Source organism: Dendropsophus ebraccatus, chromosome 9 (genome assembly GCF_027789765.1).
Source record: "Dendropsophus ebraccatus isolate aDenEbr1 chromosome 9, aDenEbr1.pat, whole genome shotgun sequence".
NCBI lineage: Eukaryota > Metazoa > Chordata > Amphibia > Anura > Hylidae > Dendropsophus > Dendropsophus ebraccatus.
In genome coordinates, this window is record NC_091462.1 from 88,318,096 (window position 1) to 88,340,233 (window position 22,138).

General features: G+C 45.2%; 2 protein-coding genes across 3 annotated transcripts in view; one reads left to right on the forward strand and one right to left on the reverse strand.

Annotated features, from left to right (window-relative positions):
* Nucleotides 1-1,075: 1,075 nt before the first annotated feature.
* On the reverse strand, nt 1,076-21,800 carry GDE1 (glycerophosphodiester phosphodiesterase 1). 2 transcript variants are annotated; one of them, XM_069983783.1, is made up of 7 exons: nt 21,591-21,800; nt 13,945-14,281; nt 12,820-12,995; nt 8,869-8,974; nt 6,408-6,500; nt 4,137-4,348; nt 1,076-2,910 (listed from the first exon to the last, which is right to left on the reverse strand). In XM_069983783.1, exons 2-7 carry the CDS (start codon nt 14,194-14,196, stop codon nt 2,763-2,765), a joined length of 987 nt encoding a protein of 328 aa, XP_069839884.1. In that variant the 5' UTR covers nt 14,197-14,281; nt 21,591-21,800; the 3' UTR covers nt 1,076-2,762. The 2 variants fall into 2 exon arrangements, with proteins under 2 accessions (XP_069839884.1, XP_069839883.1); XM_069983782.1 differs by lacking the exon at nt 21,591-21,800 and adding an exon at nt 16,431-16,524.
* Nucleotides 21,649-22,138, forward strand: part of CCP110 (centriolar coiled-coil protein 110) — a 28,552-nt gene continuing 28,062 nt past the window's right edge. The window contains exon 1 of the mRNA XM_069983780.1: nt 21,649-21,853. The gene's annotated coding sequence lies outside the window, so the exon portion shown is untranslated. The remainder of the gene's footprint in view (nt 21,854-22,138) is intronic.

A 22,138-nucleotide genomic window follows, 5' to 3' on the forward strand; every position in this document is an offset into this window, starting at 1 on the left:
AAGCAGGGGTTTGTTTTTGTCTTGTGTCTTTTTGGTAAATGAAGTGGTTTATAACTAAGAGTATGTAGAACAAAGAGTCTGAGACTTTCCCAAGTTCCTGGAAATTGAACACCTCCTTATTCCCCCCTTCCATTCTTGATCCTGCTTCAGACTCAGCTTCCAGGTGTCAATCAAGCAGAGGGGGGGGGGGGGGGGGGGGAGAGAGAGGAGGCAATGCAGCTTGCAACTTTTCAGGAGCTTGGAAAAGACTCTGATACAGAGATTCCCAAGGGGGCGGGGGGTTGGACCCCCCCCCCCCACAGTCTCATACTTGTCCCCTATTCTGTGGATAGGGGACAAGTATTTTTAAATTGGCAAACACCTTTTTCTTTTTCTTCTGGATGGAGTCCCTCCCAGTAGTAGCATTTTCCTAGACTAGAAGGCCCAAGGTCAGAAGGATGGAGCCTTGGGGTACTATTACAAGGAACGATAATCGGCCCGATTCGGCCGATTATCGCTCTGTGTAATAAAAGCACTGATCGTTATCATCGGCTGATTGTTAATATAGGTTAGAACCTATAATTGTCGGGTGCCGACCACGCACCGCTACGTATAATAGCGATGCGCGGCCGGCGACTGACTATCTACATTGCCTATCCACGCTCCAGGGCTGCTGCTGCGGTCCGCTTTTCCCAGAGTCCCGCGTGCTCTAGCTTCAGAGCGGCCTGTCAGCTGACAGGCCACTCAGCCAACCACAGGGCGGGACCGCCGCAGCCTGTGATTGGCTGAGTGGCCTGTCAGCTGACAGGCCGCTCTGAAGCTAGAGCACGTGGGACCCGGGGAAAAGCGGACCGCAGCAGCAGCCCTGGAGCGTGGATAGGTAATGTATATTATCTAAGCAAGGGCTGCAAGGACATCGGTAACAATGTCCCTGCAGCCCTTGTTAAACGATTATTGGGCCGTGTAATAGGCCCAGTAAATGAGCGCTGATCTAGCAGATCAGCGCTTGTTTACAGGTATTACAGGTGCCCTTAGCCTACACACACCACCATTCACACTGAAAGTAACATTAAATGAAGACAATCACAGAAAGACAGGCTTTCAATGTATTATTTTATTTTAGGAACAGAATTACCTATAGCCAATAGGTAAAAATATCTAATCCCTTGCAAGGGTTGTCCAGGGATAGAGAAAAAACAGTTTGTGCCCATAGGTGGTTTCTGGTATTTCAGCTCAATTAAGAAAGCTGAACTATAATGAAAATAGACAATGTTAGAGATGTTCAAGTCTTTTTTTTTTTCTCCTAATCTTGGACAACTCCACACCAGCAAAACTGATGGGCAATTTTTAATAAAGACACAGTGCAGCTACAGTTCGTTCTCCATCACATGGTAACATAAAAAATAAGAGCTCTGGCTGGTTGCTGAGCAAGGCAGGTTTTTTGTTTTTTTTTTGTTCCTTTAGTTTTCCTATGGCGTGCACCATCCACCACCACACAAAATACAGGATCACTTTTGGTCTGAGTGTTTCTTTAATAACTAATCGCACCATCTATAGCACCAATGACTGCAACCATTTCCTGTAATTTGATATCAGCCTTCCACATCACCATTAAGTCTACAAATCTTATAAATATAGCATTTTAGCATCACACATTTTCCTAGAGAACATTTGCCTGTATACAGCATCAAAATCTTTTATCATGTAAGACCAGCTAAGCTTATACCATTGTACTGGATGGGTTTACTATGTGCAGTCTACACAAGCCTAACGGCAGCCATTACACAGGACTTAGGAGAATGTACCATGGCAGTTCAATAAAGGTTTGTAAATTACATCTATTTAATAAAAACCTTAAGCGTTCCAGTAATTCTGATGTTTTTTCCTCAAGGAAGATGTTCAGTTCATTCCTGTCCGACTGCCACAGAGATGGCAGCAGAGAGCACCATGTCAGACTGGAAAGAATACGTCACTTCTTGCAGGACATACAGCAGCTGATACATATTGGAAGGTTTTTGTTTTCTTAAAAAGAGATTAACTATAAAACTGTATAACTTTCTGGCACAGATATTTTTTTCCTCTGGAGTACCCCTTTTAGTCATCTGAGGTTATAATGAATGAAGTGTCCTGTTCTAAACCTCTCTACTTCACTGGGCTTCAGATATTTTGTCTAATTATCCTATAGTCCTATGAATATTTCTTCCAGTTCTATATAAATCAGCATAAACTAAGTTATTTAGTAACCCGTTATATGAACAGCCATCAAATGATATGTGAGGTTACACTATCATAGGGTGAGGTCATAAGACACTGATCCTGAGAACAGCTTGGTTTGCAGACTGTGTATGTGCAGGTTTATGGGGACTAGAGTGTGATCCATTGGGGGTCTAGCCAGTCGTAACCTAACCAATCAATGTTTTATGACCAATCCTATTAATGTTAATGAGAGATGGCTCCCACTTCTATTAGATAAATGTCTATTGCACAATTTCCCTGAAGTAGTTCCCTTAATACACCTATTCATTCAGATTAATGGTCACCACTTTAAAAATTAACTTCAAGTACAGTGAATATATAGTGAATTACTTCATACACCTATACTGGGGGTCCATCTTCTCTGTGACAGAAGGCTTACCCCCAGCTGGGTGGCAGCGAATTGACCACACTGAGAAAATCATTTTAAGACAGACATGTGAACAACATTAATTAAAGGGATGACTCCAAGATGATTGGATATCCCTATCATTCTAAAAGTGTTTACAGGCCGCACTATGGTGGACGTTTCAGTAGTGAGGGTCACAGTCCTCTACCATGCTGTCGGTGATGAAGTTACTGTGCAGGACGTGCTCATTGTGAAGCTTCTCCGTGCCCGTATTGACAGTCCAGGCCACCACTTCTATACCTCTCTTGTTCCACTTCTCCACGTAATCTCTGTGGGATAAGGAGACAGATTACATTAGTCTTTTAGTGACATCTGTGGTCAATTTGAGATTTTGCCTTTAAAGCGACCCTGTACCCACAATCTGTCCCCCCTGAACCACTTGTACCTTCAGATAGCTGCTTTTATTTCAAGATCTGTCCTGGGGTCCGTTCGGCAGGTGATGCAGTTATTGTCCTAAAAAAACCCAACTTTTAAACTTGCAGCCCTGTGCCCAACGGCCGTGGCTTAGATTGTGTATGCATTAGGCTGGCACCACCCCTCCATCCCTCCTCCCCGCCCTCTTCATCATTAGGAATGCCCCTAGAACATTTTCTCCTGTCTGAACACTGCACAGGTACCTTAACGATCCAGCCCATGTGCCATGCTAACACAGCTGATGAATAGGAGACAATCTGCAGGGAGCATTCCTAAAGATGAGGAAGGTGGGGAGGAGGGATGGAGAGGGTATGCCAGCCTAATGCATACACAATCTAGGCCACGGCCATTTTGCACAGGGCTGCAAGTTTAAAAGTTGTTTTTTAGGACAATAGCTGCATCACCTGCCGAACGGACCCCAGGACAGATCTTGGATTAAAAGCAGCTATCCGAAGGTACAAGCGATTTGTGGGGGTCAGATTGTGGGTACAGAGTCACTTTAATAAACGGTCAGGTTGCAACCTACAATAACCCTGCTGCCACTTCTTCTGCTACAAGAACAGCTGCTTCCCTCACCCACCATCATCTATCCCCTCGGTGGGCAGAGTACCCTCTTCCTCTGTACTTGTCTGTCTGGTGTGGTGGACCCATGCTAATCTGGGTAGGTACAGTAAAGCGAGGCTAAACCTGAAACACTGCCTGCTCACTTCACCATTTCTATATCTTCCAGTGACACAATGACTGCCCACACCCAACCACGTCGGGGATTTATGGGAATATCCCTTGAAGCATTTTTGTTGCTCCTTGGAGATGTAGATATGATGTCCCTTACATAATATAAGCCTTCTAGGCTCTGTTCACACCTGTATAGTTGTTACTGTTTATAACGGAACACACAATACATTGGCACCCTAAAGATCCCATTGATATACACTGGGGTTTAATGGGGATTCTTCCCGACATATCTGCCAGGATTGCTAATGGAAGTGTGAAAATAGCTGAGACTTCGGCCATCACAGTCCTCTAGGCTGCTGGACTATTGTAAAGGCTAAACATTTTGCGCCCCATCATTACCACTTACTTTGATACGTAATTCTTTTGCATTAGGAAGGCTGATACTCCACAGAGATTCCACAGGATGTGGTGCAGCCCCCAATCCAGGAGGACATCCATTGATACGTAGAAGTAATGCTTCCAAATGGAGTCAAAGCGAGGTTTCCCATCCCCTAGATGACTGAGGCTCCACGGCCTATGTGTCAGAGCGGTGACTACATTGATGTCTGCTTGCCTCATCTGTGGAACAAACAATATGCTCTTCATTATAGGTTCACAGAAGGGATGAGAAGAAACACTTATTGTGGAAGGAGATGATGGAGGAGTCTCATGAGCAACTCACATCACGTTCTATGGCATGTAGAATAATGGCTCCTATTGCAACTCCCTCTTCAGCTGTCATTCAGCATCTGACTAGTTAATCCGAACCATGCGGCAAACAAGAGAATGGGAGCATGTGTGTACCACTGCTCAATGAGACATGTATGCCATTTTGGACTCTGAAAGAGCTGGTTGTACTCTTAGGGGCTTAAAGGGGTATTCTGGGCGGAGGTCCATAAAGAAGCCGTCAGTCACTTACCTCCCTGGTTCCAGTTCGGGGTCCCGACTCGCGCTTCCCCTGTCTCCCGTCCGGCTGCCGCTTCCTGGTCTGAGCTGCGGCTTGAGATGTGACGTCTCAATGAAGCTCAGCCATTTAGCGGCTGAGACAAGACCCCGCTACGACTGCAAAATGGCTGAGCTGCTTTGAGATGTCACGTCTCAAGCCGCAGCTCAGACCAGGAAGCGGCAGCCGGATAGGAGAACGGGGCGGCGCGATCTGGGACCCGGTGCTGAAACCGGGGATGTAAGTGACCGGCGGCTTCTATGTCCACCAACTCCCTGGCCGTACAATAAAAATGACCCCAGCCCGGAGTACTCCTTTAAACTGCAGCCATGTTGGGAACTATTCATCTGTAACTGGTGCTACAGTTCATCCCATCGAACTGAATGGGGCAATTTGGTATAGCTGCTCCCAAATGTGCAGAGCTTTGACTGGAGTAAAATCCATGAAAAAAACCATAGTGTTCACTTGAGAATTATAGCCCCTCGATTCGGTGACCTTGAAGACCATCGAAGGGAGAGACTACCAATTTAAAACTCTTGAAAAGTCTCTTAAATTTGTACCTGTCATTCTGCAGCTTTTGCTTCTGGCCTGGAAGATCTGGTATCCAAGGATAAGTCCACAATGTCTGAGCGCCATACACAGGCCCTATTGAAGCAGAATAGGGTTTGTGCATGGAACTCACCTAGCGTGAATGAATCCATGGTTACTCGATCTTCCGGCAGCTGCACACTGATCAGGAAAAACAGCAGAGTGACAAGTTACGCTTTAATGGTAAAATTCGTGCAGAGATAGACCAGTCTAAGGCTATGTTCACACTATGTTAAAATCAAGGGCTGTATTTCATAACAGTGGCCGTTGTTGGGCAAACAACTGTGTTATTTGTGAATTAATGGCCGTTGTTTTTACATAGTGTAAACATAGCCTAAACTTGTGTTGGTAATGTAAAATCTCCTCCAATGTGTAGCTCTAGAGCAATAATAGCGCAGAGAGCTGAAATACATTCTCTCCTCCATGTCCTACAATCATATCACTAAGTAGACATATGGATATGTTATTCAGAACATACTCTTTCTTTCCCAGAGTGCACAGCTGCAACATGAGGGTCTTGTCTATACACAGGGTCAAACTGGGAGTAAACTTCAACCCTAGCATTGGAGAGCACAGCGGGCCCACTTGCTGTCTGGTTTATGCTAAACATGTTTAAGGCTATGTTCACACTACGTAAAAGTACGGCCGTTGTTACCATCGGCAACAACGGCCATACTTTGTATGCCGGAACACACTGCCCTATCTTCTATGGGATCCCGGCTGGAGCGTATACACATTGTATACGCTCTGGCCGGGATCCCAAGCGGGATCAGAACACTACGGTACAATACGACGTGTGAATATAGCCTTATGGTTTTTTTATACTATTTAGGGGGTGTTTAAAGGGGTGTTTCTGGCAAAATAGACTAACAATCCACAAGATAGGTTACTGGTCACCAATGGAATTTTACAGATGGACCAGTCCATGAACAGCTTGACGGCTGGCTTTTCCCCAGCACAGTACCCTCTCTGCACTTCACAACATAGTAAGTCATTAGTTTAAAAAAAGCCAGATGGGTAGTCCAGCCCTAATAACAATGCATCCAACAAAACATTAAAGTGTGTCAAGAATTCAATTACAGTGAACAGAGGTGATGTGCTACTTACTTTATAAATGACACTTGGCTCGAAAGAACAGACAATGCTGCAGTTGTAGAGGCGCGGAAAGTCAATGTACAACTTCCTGAGAGCTTCTGCAGCCTGAAAAAAATGATCCTGGATTATGTTCATCACCACAGCCAGCAAATCGTTTAGATTACAATATACTTCCAGTAACTGGAGAGAAAGGAACGGCTGCACATCCCACCTATGGCTGATACTAATGCCGCTTGGCCTATATTAAAAATCAACACCAGAGTGTCTGTATATGATTTGATCAAGCCATAATAGCCCCATGTACCAACGTGCAGGTCTCCTGGTTCACACGGGTCCCTACGCTAACTCCACACCGTGTCGGTCAGTGACAGCCGCCCCCGCAAAGCGTGCACGTGCAGGGAAGGGGGGCCATGGAATGGCCCCGTAACCCCCATGTCACAGGACCAGACCCAAAAAGCCCCACCAGAACCTATCCTTCCCATTCTACCTGCTGGAGTGTGGTGAGTGTTTTAGATCTTGTTCACACTTGTGTTGTTTGGTGACAGCTTTCTCCGCCGGCGGTGCCTGCTGGGATTTACGGGGGCCTCTGGGTATTGGTCCTGTGACAGTGGGGTTGCAAGGCTGTTCTATGGCCTCCCTTTGCTGGTTGTGCACGTCTTGCGGGGATGGCGGTCGCTGACTGACACGGTGGTGAGTTAGTGTAGGGACCCGTGTGAGCCAGGAGACCTGCACGCTGGTACATGGGGCAATATGGTTTGATCAAATTATAAACCAACATCCTGGAGTTGGTTTTTAAATGTAGCTGAGAAGCATTAGTATCCGCCATAGGTGTGAGGTGCAGTGCTATTTTCTCTTCTTGTCCATACTTCCAGTAATACTTCAAGTGTATTTTATCCAAGCAAATCTGGCACTTATTTATAGCACATATCTGCAGTATAATGGTGAGTTTTACAAGACTAAAAAGAGAAAATCAGTGGAGACCAGACAAGCCTCTTTGCCTTTAGTTTAACCCAAAGTCTCCTCTGATTCTACAGGACAGGATATTGCTTTTGGCACTCAATATACAGCTATTGTCCCAATGTAAAGGGGCTTGTCCTGGTGCAGATCATTGAGTCATATAAACAATGTAATACTAACTCTAAGACACTAGATGTCAGAAGACTAAAGGACACCACACACAAATAAACTTCTATGACCTCATGTATGGTGTGGCATTAATACTGGATATGTATCTACCTTCCCATGGTTACTTCTTATGGGTTATTGTCCCATGATTTAATATCCCTTTTTTTTAGTTCGATCAGACAAAATGGGAATAATGTAAAAAAATGCCCCTGTGAGATATTGTGATTACAGATTTGTTATGACGCTCCCGGGGTCTATTGCTGGTGAGAAGAGGCTGGATTTTATTGGCTGACTTGTATATAAGCAGGAATCACCTCTGTGTACAAGATAAATCAAATGAACAGCAGGGGGCGCCAGCTATGTAACAAATGATTCTAAAGGAAATCTATCTTGTGTGGTATAACTGAAAAATTTAAGAGGTTATCCAGGATTAGAACAAAAAACAGCTACTTTCTTGCAAAAACAGCAACACCCCTGTCCCCATGTTGTGTGTGGTATTACAATTCAGCTCCATTCACTTCAACAGAACTGAGCTGCAAAGCCAAACTAAGGACAACAGTGCTGCTGCTTCTGGAAGAAAGAAAACTTATTTTTTCAGAAGCCTGGATAACCTCTAGGAAAGGGGTTGTCCTGGCTTAGAAAAACATGGCTGCAGTCTTTAGAAAAAAATGACCTCTCCTGCCATCAGTTTGGGTGTGGATTTTGCAACTTAGTTACATTAAAGTGAATGGAGGTGAATTGTAATACCACTCACAACCTGAGGACAGGCTGTTTTTGCAAGAAAGTAGCTATGTTGTTTGTAATGCTGGCTAACCCCTTTAATTGTGGGTCAACCCCATTAATAAAAGTGTATCAGGGAACTTATTCCCCAGGATAGGCCATCAATATCTCATCAGTGGGTTCTCTGACTGTTTGCAACCGCGTCACCCACATACACAGGGAAGATAGCTGGACGCATGGTGTAGTAGTCTTTCTAGGTTACTGTAGCTCAGCACCTACTAAATAAAAGGTAAGTGAGCTGCAGTAAGCCAGCTCTGCCAGTATAAGGAGCTGTCTGCTTCTGCCCCTCTTCTCTGTATAGGTGGGTTCTGCAGCTCTGGCAATCAGCTGATCAGTGGGGATTCCAGGTGTATGCACCCCACCAATAAGACGTTAAATAAAAAGAAAAGTCTCAGAAAACCCCTTTGATGGTTCATAACTGTCCATCCTGTAGACATTTGTGGAAAACATAACCCTCAACAAAGTTCCCCCCAAACTATTCTATATGTGACCCCTGTTATGTAATAGGGCAGAGGAGGAGGAAGTGGAGGCTAAACCCCTGTTTCTACCACACAGGTTACATTATTACCTGGGCCGCATGGCCTTTCACATCAAAGTAAATCACTAGATTGTGATGTAAACATTCTTGTACGGCTTCCTTCAAAGTCGGAACTTTCTCATCCTTATACAGGTGTCTGTGAGGGGAGAAGCACAATGTGTTATCATGGTTAGTGTAAGGGCCCTATTACACGGAACGATTATTGTGCGAAAAATCGTTAAATTGCTCAAATTTAAACGATAATCGTTCTGTGTAATTGCAGGCAACGATCGAAAAAACGTTCGTTATGTCGTTGATCGTTGATCTAGATCTGAACCTGAAATTATTGTTAATCGTTCGTTAATCGTTCGCTGTAATTCCACGTTCGTTCGCTCAAGTTCTGCATTTTTTTTACTAATCGTTTAGTGTAATAGCACATTGTTCATTGTTTTTCTGGGATCAGAAGGAATAAACGATCATAGTAACGATCGTAACTGTCGATTATCGTTCTGTGTAATATGGTGAATGATTTCAGGTTAACGATAAGCAATCTTGTTTGCGATCGTTTATCGTTAGTCCTTAAAGCGACTCTGTAACCACAATCTGACCCCCCCCAAACCACTTGTACCTTCGGATAGCTGCTTTTAATACAAGACCTGTCCTGGGGTCCATTCGGCAGGTGATGCAGTTATTCTCTTAAAAAACAACTTATAATCCTGCAGCGTCTAACGGCCGGGGCTTACATTTGTATATGCATTAGGCTGGCACCACCTCTCCTTCCCTCCTCCTCCCCACCCTCCTCATCATTAGGAATGATCCAGGAACATTTACTGCTGTTTGAGCTTTGCACAGGTGTCTTATCGATCCAGCCCATGTTCATTATGCACACAGGTGGGGAATAGGAAGAAATCTGCCTGGAGCATTCCTAATGATGAGGAGGGATGGGAGGAAGGACATAGAGGGTGTGCCAACCTAATGCATACACAAATGTAAGCCCCGGCCGTTAGACACAGCGCTGCAGGATTAAAAGTTGTTTTTAGGACAATAACTGCATCACCTGCTGAACGGACCCCAGGACAGGTCATGGATTAAAAGCAGCTATCCGCCAGTACAAGTGGTTTGGGGAGGGGGGGGGCAGATTGTGGGTACAGAGTCACTTTAATCGTTAAAAATCGCTCAGTGTAATAGGACCCTAGGCTCGTGACCACTTCTACAGTATAGCTGGAACAGGTGAACCAGACAGGACAAGACTATGTAGTTTATATTAAACTGAATTGTTGGCTTGGAGAAACCCAGACATAGGAAATTCTATAGTAGCCCAAACCTTTCTGGGTAAAAAAAAAAATCTTAGTAAAGCTTTGGGTTTAATTATTCAGATACAGAGCTCCAAATCCTCCACAGAGAGTGATAAAAAGTCCGGCTGTCCATAACCAATGTTAAAGGGGTACTCCAATGAAAATCTATATGTTCTGCAGGAAGTGGTGTATTATTTCCAGTCTGACATAGTGCTCTCTGCTGCCACCTTTGTCCGAGACAGGAACTGTCCAAAGCAGGGGAGGTTTTCTATGGGAATTTGCTGCTGCTCTGGACAGTTCCTGTCAAGGACAGAGGTGGCAGCAGAGAGCACTGTGTCAGGCTGTAAAGAATACACCACTTCCTGCAGGACATACAGCAGCTGATAAGTACAGGAACACTTGAGATTTTTGAATAGAAGTAAACTACAAAGCTATGGTTATGCAGGGAATTTGGAGCTCTGTGTCAGAGATATGGAGCATGAACCGCTGTGAAGATTAGTTAGGAAATCACTGCAGAATTCTGACCTTATTAAGATGGTACTAAGTTTGGTCAAGGACCAAATGTAAATGACTAATATACTATAAAGGGCTCATTTACATTTGCTCCTATGACTAAGCATCTTGACTATATTACCATTGTATGTACTGAGTTAACCTACATATCTTCTGATAGTAATGCTATACATGAATACAGCTATTCTTAGAACACTGATCCATACCGCACATGCCAGACCTCTCACACTAGATAAACAGGTTCTATCTGGAGATGTCTGTAAACACTGTACAGGTATTGTTTCCTTTGTATGTATCCAGCTACTGTATGTACTAGCTGATGGAGTCTGAGAGGAGTGGTGATCCGTGAACATTCCCCCAGCAAAACCACATTAGTTAAACAACCTTGTCAATTAATAAGAACTGGCAGGTGTCTACTAGGAGAATACTGGGTGGATATGCAAGGTGGTCATCAGCACTGTATATACCAGCAGGGCTTGTGGAGGGGCTATGAAGGTCTCTTAGGTACTGTAGCCACTTGTGCACACATACCAACATGGAGAAAGTACACAGAACAAAAAACAGATATAGCTAGCTTATGGGATAGCAGAGAAGGCACAGGGTATTGTCCCATGTACAAGGTGGGTATATGTAAAGTACCCATCTACCAGTGGTGTAGCTACCAAGGGCAATGGAGGCAGACCATGCAACTGCTATCGGGCCCAGACGACAGGCTGACCCCTCCCTCCCTTTTCCCCCAGGGACAACATCTCAGAGTGGTGGGGCTGCAAGTACAGTCACCAGCTTGCAGAAGTGTTCCAAACTCAAACCCTCATATATATAATACCCTCATATATACCTGTAGGATGTATGTAATAGAGGGGTATATATGAGGGTATTATATACATATTAGCAAGGTATATATCAGGGTATTATATACATATTAGAGGCAGTGGCCTAGCTACCATAAAGGCAGACAATGCAACTGCTGTGGGGCCCAGGCACCAGTGGGACCTGTAGGTCCCCATGAATCCTAGTTACGCCCCTGCCACCTGCAAGTATATTAAAAAATGCTTTTTAAGCAATTTTTTAAAGGGGTACTCTGGTTTAGAAATCTCCCCCGCTGTCTTGCAGCCTTCCATCTGTGTTCCCCACTCCCTGCTGATGCTTCTGGCCTCGTCTTTTCAGTGACAGGCTGCTCAGCCAATGACTGGCTGAGACGGGAGACCGCCGTGGCTAGTGATTGGCTGAGCAGCCTGTCGCTGAAGAAATGGGGCCAGAAGCATCAGGGTGAGCTGAGAATACAGGGGAAAGACTGCAGGACAACAGAGGAGAATAGGTTAGTAAAAAGTTTATTACGTTTACGCTGTCATCAGCCGTCAGCAGTGCACCACTACACGTAGCAATGTGGGGGTCGATGGTTTTTAAGCAAGTTTAAACGACAACAACCAACCGATGATCGTGTCTTTGGGCGAATTATTGATCCGTGTAATAGTGCTCTCCAGTGACTCAGATTGGGGGCAACCGGGGAGAGAAGCACATTGCCAGATGCTTCACATGGCTATAACTAACAATCAGAGAGGTCTCACACAAAGACCCTGACCAATCTAAAGGCCCTTTTCCATGGATAAATTATCTGCCGAATGCTGGCTTGTCAGCTGATTTTGGTTTCTTTACAGGTTAAGAAAACATCTTCCGCCATCTGCACATCTCTCTGTGTAATAAGAGATGCGGGGCTGGCAGCTGATTAAAGGCAATGGCTGCACAATTATTGAGCTGTCCGAAAGGCTTAGTAAGCGAGCGCCGATCTAGCATCTAGCCGCTCACAGTGAAGGTTGGGCCGTCTAATACAGCCTTAACTTTTGAAGTTTGTGTGACATTCTATATTAAACGACAGTAACGCTTTAACCCCTGTAAAGCTGTGGGACACAAGCAGCAAGCTGACCTTCTTTCTATTGCTTCACAATTTTATAGCGTGTTTATGAGACCATAGCAGCTGGCACTGATCCTATCCTTCCTATTATACTTTATCTTTACTAGGTCTTATAAAATGCTGGAGTTTTTCTATGATGCTAGATAAGAACTGTGGTAAGGTAGATTAAGGGCAAGAAGTGGATAAGGAACAACTCCAACCTCTTGAAACCTCTTCTTATAGAAAACTCATAATATAAATGTATACGTCTCAAAATAAGCCATACCTGACATCTTCACTCACCGTAAGCGATGGTTCGCAGCAGGATTTAGCTTTCTGACTTCAGCGAATGTAAGGTCACTTAGTTTACCATAGCCGTCTGTTGTCCTCTCTACAGTCTCGTCATGCATGAGAATAGGTACTCCGTCTTTAGTGAACTCCAGGTCAAGCTCCACAGCGTCTGCTCCGTTCTGTGCGGCCTAGAAGATGTAGTGATAAAAAAGGTTAAGAACTCTGCTTCCCCATAGGGCCCTATTCCACCGAACGATTATCGTTCAGATTATCGTTAAATCGTTCGAATCTAAACAATAATCATTCGGTTGAATAGCCGTTAAAGACTAACGACCGAACGAGAAATCGTTGATCGTTTAATAAGACCTGGACCTATTTTTATCGTTGCTCGTTCGCATTGAATAAGAAGTCGTTCGGTCGTTCGCAGTAGTGACGAATGCAATAGCGACAAGACGACCGCAAGAACGATCATAAGTAACGATTATCTTTCCATGTAAATGGGTGAATGATTTCAGGTCTTTCGTAATAGCGGCCGTTTGGACCGTTTATCATTAACGATTATGCGAACGATAATCGTCCTGTGAAATAGGGCCCATAGGCTGGCTTCACAGCCTGTGCATGTGAACAATGTTGCAGATTGTAGGCAGATTTTTCACATGGAGTCTATGAAAATCTGCCTACAATCCACAACCCTGTTCACAGGCAATGGAAAATGTTATTGTGAATTTCATCTATTTATTCTATAAAAAATAAATAGCAAGTCCCTTATATGTTGCAGATTCTGCACAAAACCCCAAGGATCTGCCCTACTGATCACAATGGAGCAAATCCTTGTGTGGATTCAAAATAGTGGTACCCCTTCCTCTGTCAGTCACTAGGCATTGAGAGAATAATAATGGGCAAGTATGGATTTCAAACCGGAACAGAACCATTCAATGACAGCAAGTAGAGAGTATACAAGTTTTTTCAATATGGAGACATATTGAAACAAACAAGCTCAGTTTAGAGCCCCCTGTAATACTATTACACCAAAGCCCCCCTGTCCTCAGGCTATAAGATGCCTATGATGGGTCACTGTCAGGGCACAGGGGTGGTACCATATGCCAGTAATCCCTGGCATGGTTTAGGCATACTGACCACTCTGATAGCTGCCAGGGTGTTCTCGGGGGCATCGTGAGCTCCTCCTCTATGAGCGATGGTGGACACCTTCCCCCGGGGCTTCAAAACATGTTGTGCCTGGGACTCCGGGATAGGCTCGAACCTGAAGAGGACGAGGAGGAGGTAGAGGCCACCAGTTAGGACACTGGAGAGCTGCGGGCTGCGGGTCACCAGGAGCAGTAAAACCAGGAGGCTGCTGAATGACACCAGCAGGCCCTCACCCCACAGCATGGCAGCCACCACCGAGGACACCGAGCCAAAACCACCAACTGCCCTACTAGCCTCACCAGCCACGCTACGAGACCTTCATCAGACCCTGAAATCAAAACACAAATACACATAGTTCAGAAATAGACAAAAACATGGTGATGCAGGCAATTCTACTTTACACCAGTCTCCCCCCTGTGACTAGATGCAAATATCAATAATAATTACTATATTAAATAAAGTCAGGAAGCCAGGGGGGTGCAGGAAAATAATAAAAATAAGTAAACTTACCTATCCACATACCCCAGTAGCACCACTTCCGGTTCCCACTGACAGCTGCTGGTGTCCTGCAGCTCTTTCAGCTGCAACGTCACATACCCAGCCTGTGATTGCCTGCCCAGCCAATCAGTGACTGGGGCGGGACACAGCTCAACTCACTGACTGGCTGAGTAGGCAATCGCTCAGCTGTGTCGAGAGGTTACAGCTGGAAGGGCCAGTTACATGACGCACCCGGTCTCCAGCTGAAAATGATTTCTGGCGGCTGTCAGTGGAACCCAGAAGCGGCACAACAGAGGCACGGGTATGGGTAAGTTTAGGTTGTTTATTATTTTCCTGGACTCCCTCTGCCTTCCTCACAGGTTTTAAATTTGGTGGGAGTTCTCCTTTAACCCTTAGGGGACACAGCCAGTTTTCATTTTTGCGCTTTACTTTTTTCCTCCTCGTGTATAAAAGGCCATAGCACTTGCATTTTTTCACCTAGAGACCCAGATGAGCCCTTATTTTTGGCGCAACTAATTGTACTTTGCAATGGCAGATGTAATTTTTGCCTAAAATATGCCATGAAACCAGAAAAAAATTATATGTGTGGTGAAATTGAAAAAAGACCAAACACATTTTTTTTTATTGGGGGAGTTTGCATCGTTCACCCTAGGGTAAAACTGACTTGTTATACATGTTCCTCAAGTCAGTATGATTACGACGATATGTAACTTGTATGACTTTTATTTTATTTGATGGCTTTTACAAAATTAAAACCTTTTAAAAAAATATGTTCCTTAAAACCGCTCCATTCCCAGGCTTATAGCGCTTTTATCCTTTGGTCTATGGGGCTGGGTGAGGTGTCATTATTTGCGCCATGATGTGTCCTTTCTATCGGTACCTTGTTTGTGTATATGTGACTTTTTTTTCTAGATTTGATGCGACCAAAAATCCGCAATTTTGCACTTTAGAATTTTTTGGCGCTTACGCCATTTACTGTGCAAGATCAAGAATGTGATAATTTAATAGTTCAGGGGATGATGCACGTGGCGATACCAAACATGTTTATTTTATTTTTATTTTTTTATAGAATGGGGAAAGGGGGGTGATTCAAACTTTTATTAGGGGAGGGGATTTTTTATTGATTAAAAAAAAAAACATTTCTTTTTTTTTTTTAACACACATACTAGAAGTCCCCCTGGGGGACTTCTAGTATAACTACACTGATCTCTCATAGAGATCTATGCAGTATAGATATACTGCATAGAGATCCATGAGATCAATGTTCTATTGCACTTGGCTGCTGCCGAAAGCAATAGAATGCCAAGCCGGGATCAGCGGCATTACGGCGCAGCGCTTGGCCCGGTAAAAATGCGGGGATCGCCCCTCCGTGGGGGGGGGGGGGGGGCGTGGGCGCGATCCTCCCATTAAACCACCAATAATTGGGGGACGGCAAACATTTAGATGCAGCTGTTAACTTTGACAGCTGCATCTAAATGCCTAAATAGCGGGTACTGCGATTGGGCCGTGCCGCGCGAACTCCCTCTGAACTCCCCTAGCCACGCCAGAACGTACAGTAACGTCCTGGTGCATCTAGGGGTTAAGAGGTGGAAATCAAGGTCCTCTAAATAGCTGAGGGATGAAGAATCTTCTGCTCTCCAGCTGTTGTGAAACTACAATTCCCATTATGCCCAGACAGCCAAAGCTTTAGCTGTCAAGGCATGATGGGAATTGTAGTTTCGCAACAGCTGGAGGTCCAATGGTTCCCCATCCTTGATATAGCTAGTCATAATAAATAACCCAAAGAAATAGACAAGCTATAAGCCTACAAGCTATATGTGAATGAAGAGGCTATAGAGACAGGTATAAAGCTTAGTAAGTGAAGAATACTGAATGTTGTGTAGGTAGCCAAGTAAGCGTATACATAAAACAGTATACAAGGGACACAGATAGAAAAGGGTAAAGCTATATGAATGGCGTCCAAGGGAGGAGGGAGATACCTGGTTATTCCTGCAGTAGTAGAGCGAGCCGGGAGCCATAGATGTAAGTCATATGACCAAAGGAGGGGGGGTGGTGTGCAGCATAGTGAGACGGTGGCTGAGCTGGGACAAACAGCAGGCTGTGTCATAGAGACATTGTATACAGCAAAGAAGACTGAGAGAAGCAAGATGTGCAGCAGAGTGAAGAGGAAGGGAAGACCAAAGGAGTATGAGGAGAGAAAAGGAGTATATTATAAGAGAACTAATAAAACATGTATCAACAACCAAGCGTATCTGTCTGATGTGATTAGAAATAAGCGTTTAAGGTTTTCATAAAGCCGAACTTAGTGTAGTTTCACACATCTCTAGATGGAGAGGTAACAAAAGCAAAGGGAGGAAAGGAGAGGGAAAGCAGAATAGCCGAGATAAGAAGAAAAACATAGAGGATAAAGGCGCTTTTACATGAGCCGATTATCAAGAAAATGCGATGATTGCAAAAATTTGTCGCTATCGGCCACACATCTCACACATATATACGACTGATAGCAATGCATTTACATGGGCGCAGGAACGATGCAGTGATCATTTGTGCGGCCTGGTCATGTGATTAATCGTGCCTTGTTAAGGCACTGCAAATGATCGCTGATCTCAGTCCGCTTGCCTGACACCTGGAGTCCCCATCAGGGTCAGGTATAGGAGGAGTAAGGAGGTGCTACAGCTTGCTGCATTTCAGGAGCTCAGGAAAGCCTCTTCTATGCTTTGTACTATAGAAGAAAAGCATTTTTCTATGTTCTGGAAGCCCAGATATATGAACGGTATGGAGACAGAGATGCATACATTGCATATACAGGGAGATCTATACATGTAGGATATAGACAGGCAAATATATTTAGTCTACACAGTAGGGGGCTGGGCAAATAATTGTGAAAAAAATAAACCGAATATGCCCTTAGTTAACTGATCTCCTGCAGGTCGTATTTTCCTTTTGTTTTTTTTCACGCCACCCTCAGGCACCAACTTCAAACAGATGCAGCACCTGCCACTCTCCGCCACAGCGGACTCCACCATCAGCATGCCAGGACTCAGGGGGGCAACTCTCCAGGCCACCACTGCTTCACAGCCTCAGCCGCTGCCAGCTTATCTGCCTACTAGCTCTCCTCTCTTACCTACAAGAGGGGAAGTGGAGGGAGGGGGGTTACTGCAGGGAACAGTGGGGGTGGGCAGCGGCTGATATCTCCGTGACCCGACCGGATCCAGAAGCGGTCCTCAACTCTATGTATATGTCTGATAAATCCAATACTACATGGTTAAATACAAAAGCCGCTAAGGGTTACCATAGATGTGGCCAATGCCATTAATGTAATTCCCTGCTAAATACCTGCAATATGAAACTGGGGGGACATATACATAGAGTTGAGGACTTTATCACTTGTAAAAGTAAATTTATTGTATATGCATTAGTGTTTTCATGCAACAAATACTACATTGGAAAAACCATCAGGGCATTGTACAAGAGATTCTCCGAACATGTGAGGTCTGTCCGAACGGGTAAAGGGAGCCCCCGTATGATAAAACACATGAATGAGGTGCATCAGGGAGATACTTCCCAATTATCATTTGTGGGCTTCTGTGCGGTACCGCAACCCAACTATGGTGGTAATAGGGAGTCCCTTCTACTAAGAAAAGAAACAGAACTTATTATTAAATATGAACCACTGGGCAACTTGGGGTTAAATACCCGTAATGACATTAACCTTCTGTAAAAACATTGTGCGATGTGACATTTCTTATATGTATTTTAACATTGTGTCTTATTGTTATGTGTTCACATGTTGATAAAGTTTGTGTATATAAGGGGTGACGTCATGAGGCCACGTGTGGGCTAGACGAAGCGGCGTTCTGCCGTGAAACCGGTCACCTGACTCTGTGCTCCCCTGCGCTCCCCTGCACCATGTCTGTCCAATAAAGCCGGCATTTCACGCAGTGGGTGAGTGCCATCATCTTTTCTGTACTATGAAGGTTCTGAACAGTCTTCTTTTCTGATTAAGCACCGCTGGAGCGTGTTTGAGTGGTGGTCGTGCCGGGACATTGCCGTAACGGAGGGTAGGCGGTGCCATCCATCTGTCTCTTTGCTTGATTGAACTTAATAAATTCTCCCTACTGGTGGGGGGGGATATATAAAGACAGGGCATCTCATACATGCTCATACCACACTGCCTCTACATAAGCCGTGGTGCATCCTTCAGCTACAATTCACACCTGCATACATAAATATGGTGCACGAGGAGGACACAAGATCTGAAAGCATTTCTGACCATGACCATGTTTGTTAAAAGTCCTTGAAGTTGCTAAGACATCAAAAACATGCAGCACTGCAATTGTGAAATCCTGGGATGTCTGTCTAGCTAGGGGCCACTATGTAGGGAAAGAAACAGACTCTCAAAGAGAACCTGTCCCCCATCAGTGTCCCTAAATAAGGGTATGCTCCCACTACAGAACATGCGCAGAGACTTCAAGCGGATTCCGCCACGTGGCCTCCACTTGAAGAACTGACCGTAAATTTTTTGGGCGGACGGCGGAATTCACCGGCAAGTATCATTGAGTCTATGGGACGGGCGGAAGTCAAATGGAAGTCTCTGCACGTATTCTGTAGTGGGAACATACCCTTACTTGCTGAGTGACCCTATATCCTATACTATTTCTTACAACCCACCGCCCAGACATTTGCACTAAGTACCTACATTTTTTTTATTAAGGGGTCATTCACGCGTCCATAGAATTCAGTCCGTACACAGTCAGTGTTCTGCACACTGGACCTCGGAGCTCCCAGCATTATGATGAATTATAATGTCGGCAGCTCCTAAACAGTTTAGTGTGTCCACTGTGATAACCGGGTCCTTAAAGCCCATTCCCACTGAGCGGAGGATTCCGTTTGAGATCCCGCCTGCCCTATTGCTTCAATGGGGTTTCTCATGCGCCTCTGCTCTCAGCTCAAAGAACGAACATGTTCATTGGGAGAGCAGAAGTGCACAAGAAATCCCATTGAAGCAATAGGACAGGCAGAATTTGGGAACGGCCCATAGGTTGGAATTTGCCCGGTGAGGTAGCTTGTATTGACCATCTCACCCATGGTGTACTATTATTATGCCCAAGGAATACAGTTGTACAGTGCCAACACTACCCCGCCTGACAGTGTTAGGGTTAGGATTTTTTTGTGGTATCCATTAGTGGTCTCCCAGGCGTACATGTCTGCCACATAGCTGTAATGGATTCCAATCGTACATAAATTCTCATGTTAAAAAACGAATACTGGGTGGTTATTTTTTGCAGTATCCTTTGTTCAGGATTCTCATTTCTATTTAGGACGGCCATCTCTTAGCCAGTGCATAGAGCAGCTCTGTCCTGAGGACCTGTCCTGTGTCAATTGTTATGAACGGACAATGTGCAATGCTTATTTTCCCCTGTTGTGCTGCTGCAGGGAAAATGCACACCATAGGTATGCTCACGATATGGAATAGGCAAAGAATTTCAAGCAGAATCTGCGCTGCCTGTTCTGCTTGAAATTCTGTCTGTCCCACTGATTCAATGGGATTTCTTAAGAGCAATCTGCAATCTGCCCAAAGAACTGACAAACAATGGTGTGCTCCCACTATGGAACACGCAACGAAATTTCAAGCGGAGGCCGTGCGGTGGACATGTTAATCTTTGGGCGGACAGTGGATTGAGCTTCAGAATATCATTGAGTCTATGGGACAGGGGGAACTTCAAGCAGAGTCTGCCGCACGGTCTCTGCTTATAATTTGGGCATGTGTTCCATAGTGGGAACATACCCTTACTGCCACATTGTAGCTGATTTCTTGTCGGGGGAAAAGGGGGCAACTGAAGGATGCTTTGTGATCGTTTTATGAACCCTTTAAAGGGAACTTATCACCTCCCCTTTAATAAGGAACTACATTTACAATCTTCAGTATCTGTATTACTAGCCATTTACAGGACTATTATATGTAAATGTCCTTTGTGCTTGGTGAACTGGAACACTAGGATGGCGGCATCTTATAATGCAGGTGTGTGGAAGTGTGATGTCATCAATGTGGCAATGATCCATCACTACAAGGAATTTCAACAACGCATAAAATGTCTACTCTGCACACCATAAAGGTGCGGCCAGGGCTCGGATACAGTAATAAGATATTCTGCTTGCCAAGCCATCTTTGGGGTTGACTCTACCAGATGTGATAACTGGTTTCAGGAATCATTACTCATTCCCATAGTAATAGGAGATAGGTAGGTATACATGTTTGTTATGCATGAAAAATTATTAGTAATCACTGGACAACCCCTTTAAAGTAGTGTGGGGGAGGGGGGGTTGCAGGGAGCAGAAGACAGCTGGCGCTCACATCCTGAGATGTCAGAATTCTATAGCTGAGCTCTCTGCTGCGGAATCCCGCCAGCCTCCGTGTTATACAGGCGGTCTATGGGAGGGCTCGTGAGCCTCCTCTCTCCGCACAGGAGAGTTGAACCCTCCCATAGACCGCCAGTATGACACAGAGGATAACGGGATTCCCCAACAGAGAGTTCCGCTGTAGAATTCTGCCAGTTTTACTCCCTGTGAACTGGCCCTTAGTGGGGGGGCGCCACCTAATGGCAAATAACAGCTGTTATTTCAAAACAATGGCCGTTGTTTTAAAATAACAGCAATTATTTGCCATTAGATGGCACCTTAGGCTGTAATGACACAAAAAACACCAAAAAAAAAAAGCCATATTCATCACATCAGTTTTTTTTTCCTTAAAAAACACTGCCACCATCTATAGCTGAGAATCAATGGGAAACACAATGCTACAAGGTGTATGGAGTGATGGAGATGGCAGGGATCAGTCTGGGCCACATTGTGTGTGAGATCCCCCTGCCTCATGCCACCTGCTGTCTGTACTGTAGGAAAACTACAACTCCCAGCATGCCCTAAGAGCTTAACACGCCAGCGGTGTCCAAAACTACAACTCCCATCATGCCTGGGCGGCCAAAGCTTTGTAGGCCTTGTAGTTGTGCAGCAGCTGGAGCGGCTCAGGCTGTAATAACAGAAGTTATAATAACCTCCCTTCCCACCCGCACAGACAACTGCAGCCAACGCGTTATCTGCTATCAGAACACTGCAGCAGCGGTACCGCAAGCTCCGCCCACCCGGAAATCTGTGCGAGGAAATGGGCGGGGAAACGAGGTTGTTGCGTTCCCTCTCTCGCTCCGCCCCCTGCTGGGCGGGGTTTGGGTGGAGGCAGCCGCGGCCGTTGCCTGGAGAAGTTGTTGCCGCCAGAGACGTGAGATATGGCGGCGGGGAGGAGGAGGGGCTGAGCTGTCATCTGGGCCGCTTTGTTGTGAGGCTGTAACGGCCGCGGAGGATCGGTGTGTGAGGAGATGAGCGTGTGACGGCTCCGGGGTGAGAGCGGGTGAGTGTGAACGCGGCTCTATAGCTGTCATTACTATCAGTGGGGGAGAGCTGCCCATTGATTGCACAGGAAGCTTATACAGTGGCAGCCAGGGATGGGGGTCTGTGCCATGGCGGAGGAACAGCAGGCTGCAGGGTAATGTGGGGGTCCTTATACTGCAGGGTAATGCTATGGGGGTCCTTATACTGCAGGGTAATGCTATGGGGGTCCTTATACTGCAGGGTAATGCTATGGGGGTCCTTATACTGCAGGGTAATGCTATGGGGGTCCTTATACTGCAGGGTA

Bases quoted from the DNA above. Each gene is read 5' to 3' on its own strand.
- GDE1 (XM_069983783.1), bottom strand. From the start codon at position 14,196: ATGCTGTGGGGTGAGGGCCTGCTGGTGTCATTCAGCAGCCTCCTGGTT. The intron at 12,996-13,944 runs GTCAGTATGCCT...TACATCTTCTAG, and splicing joins CCCTGGCAGCTATCAGAGTG to GCCGCACAGAACGGAGCAGA. The intron at 2,911-4,136 runs GTAAGTGGTAAT...CTTATCCCACAG, and splicing joins CAAAAGAATTACGTATCAAA to AGATTACGTGGAGAAGTGGA.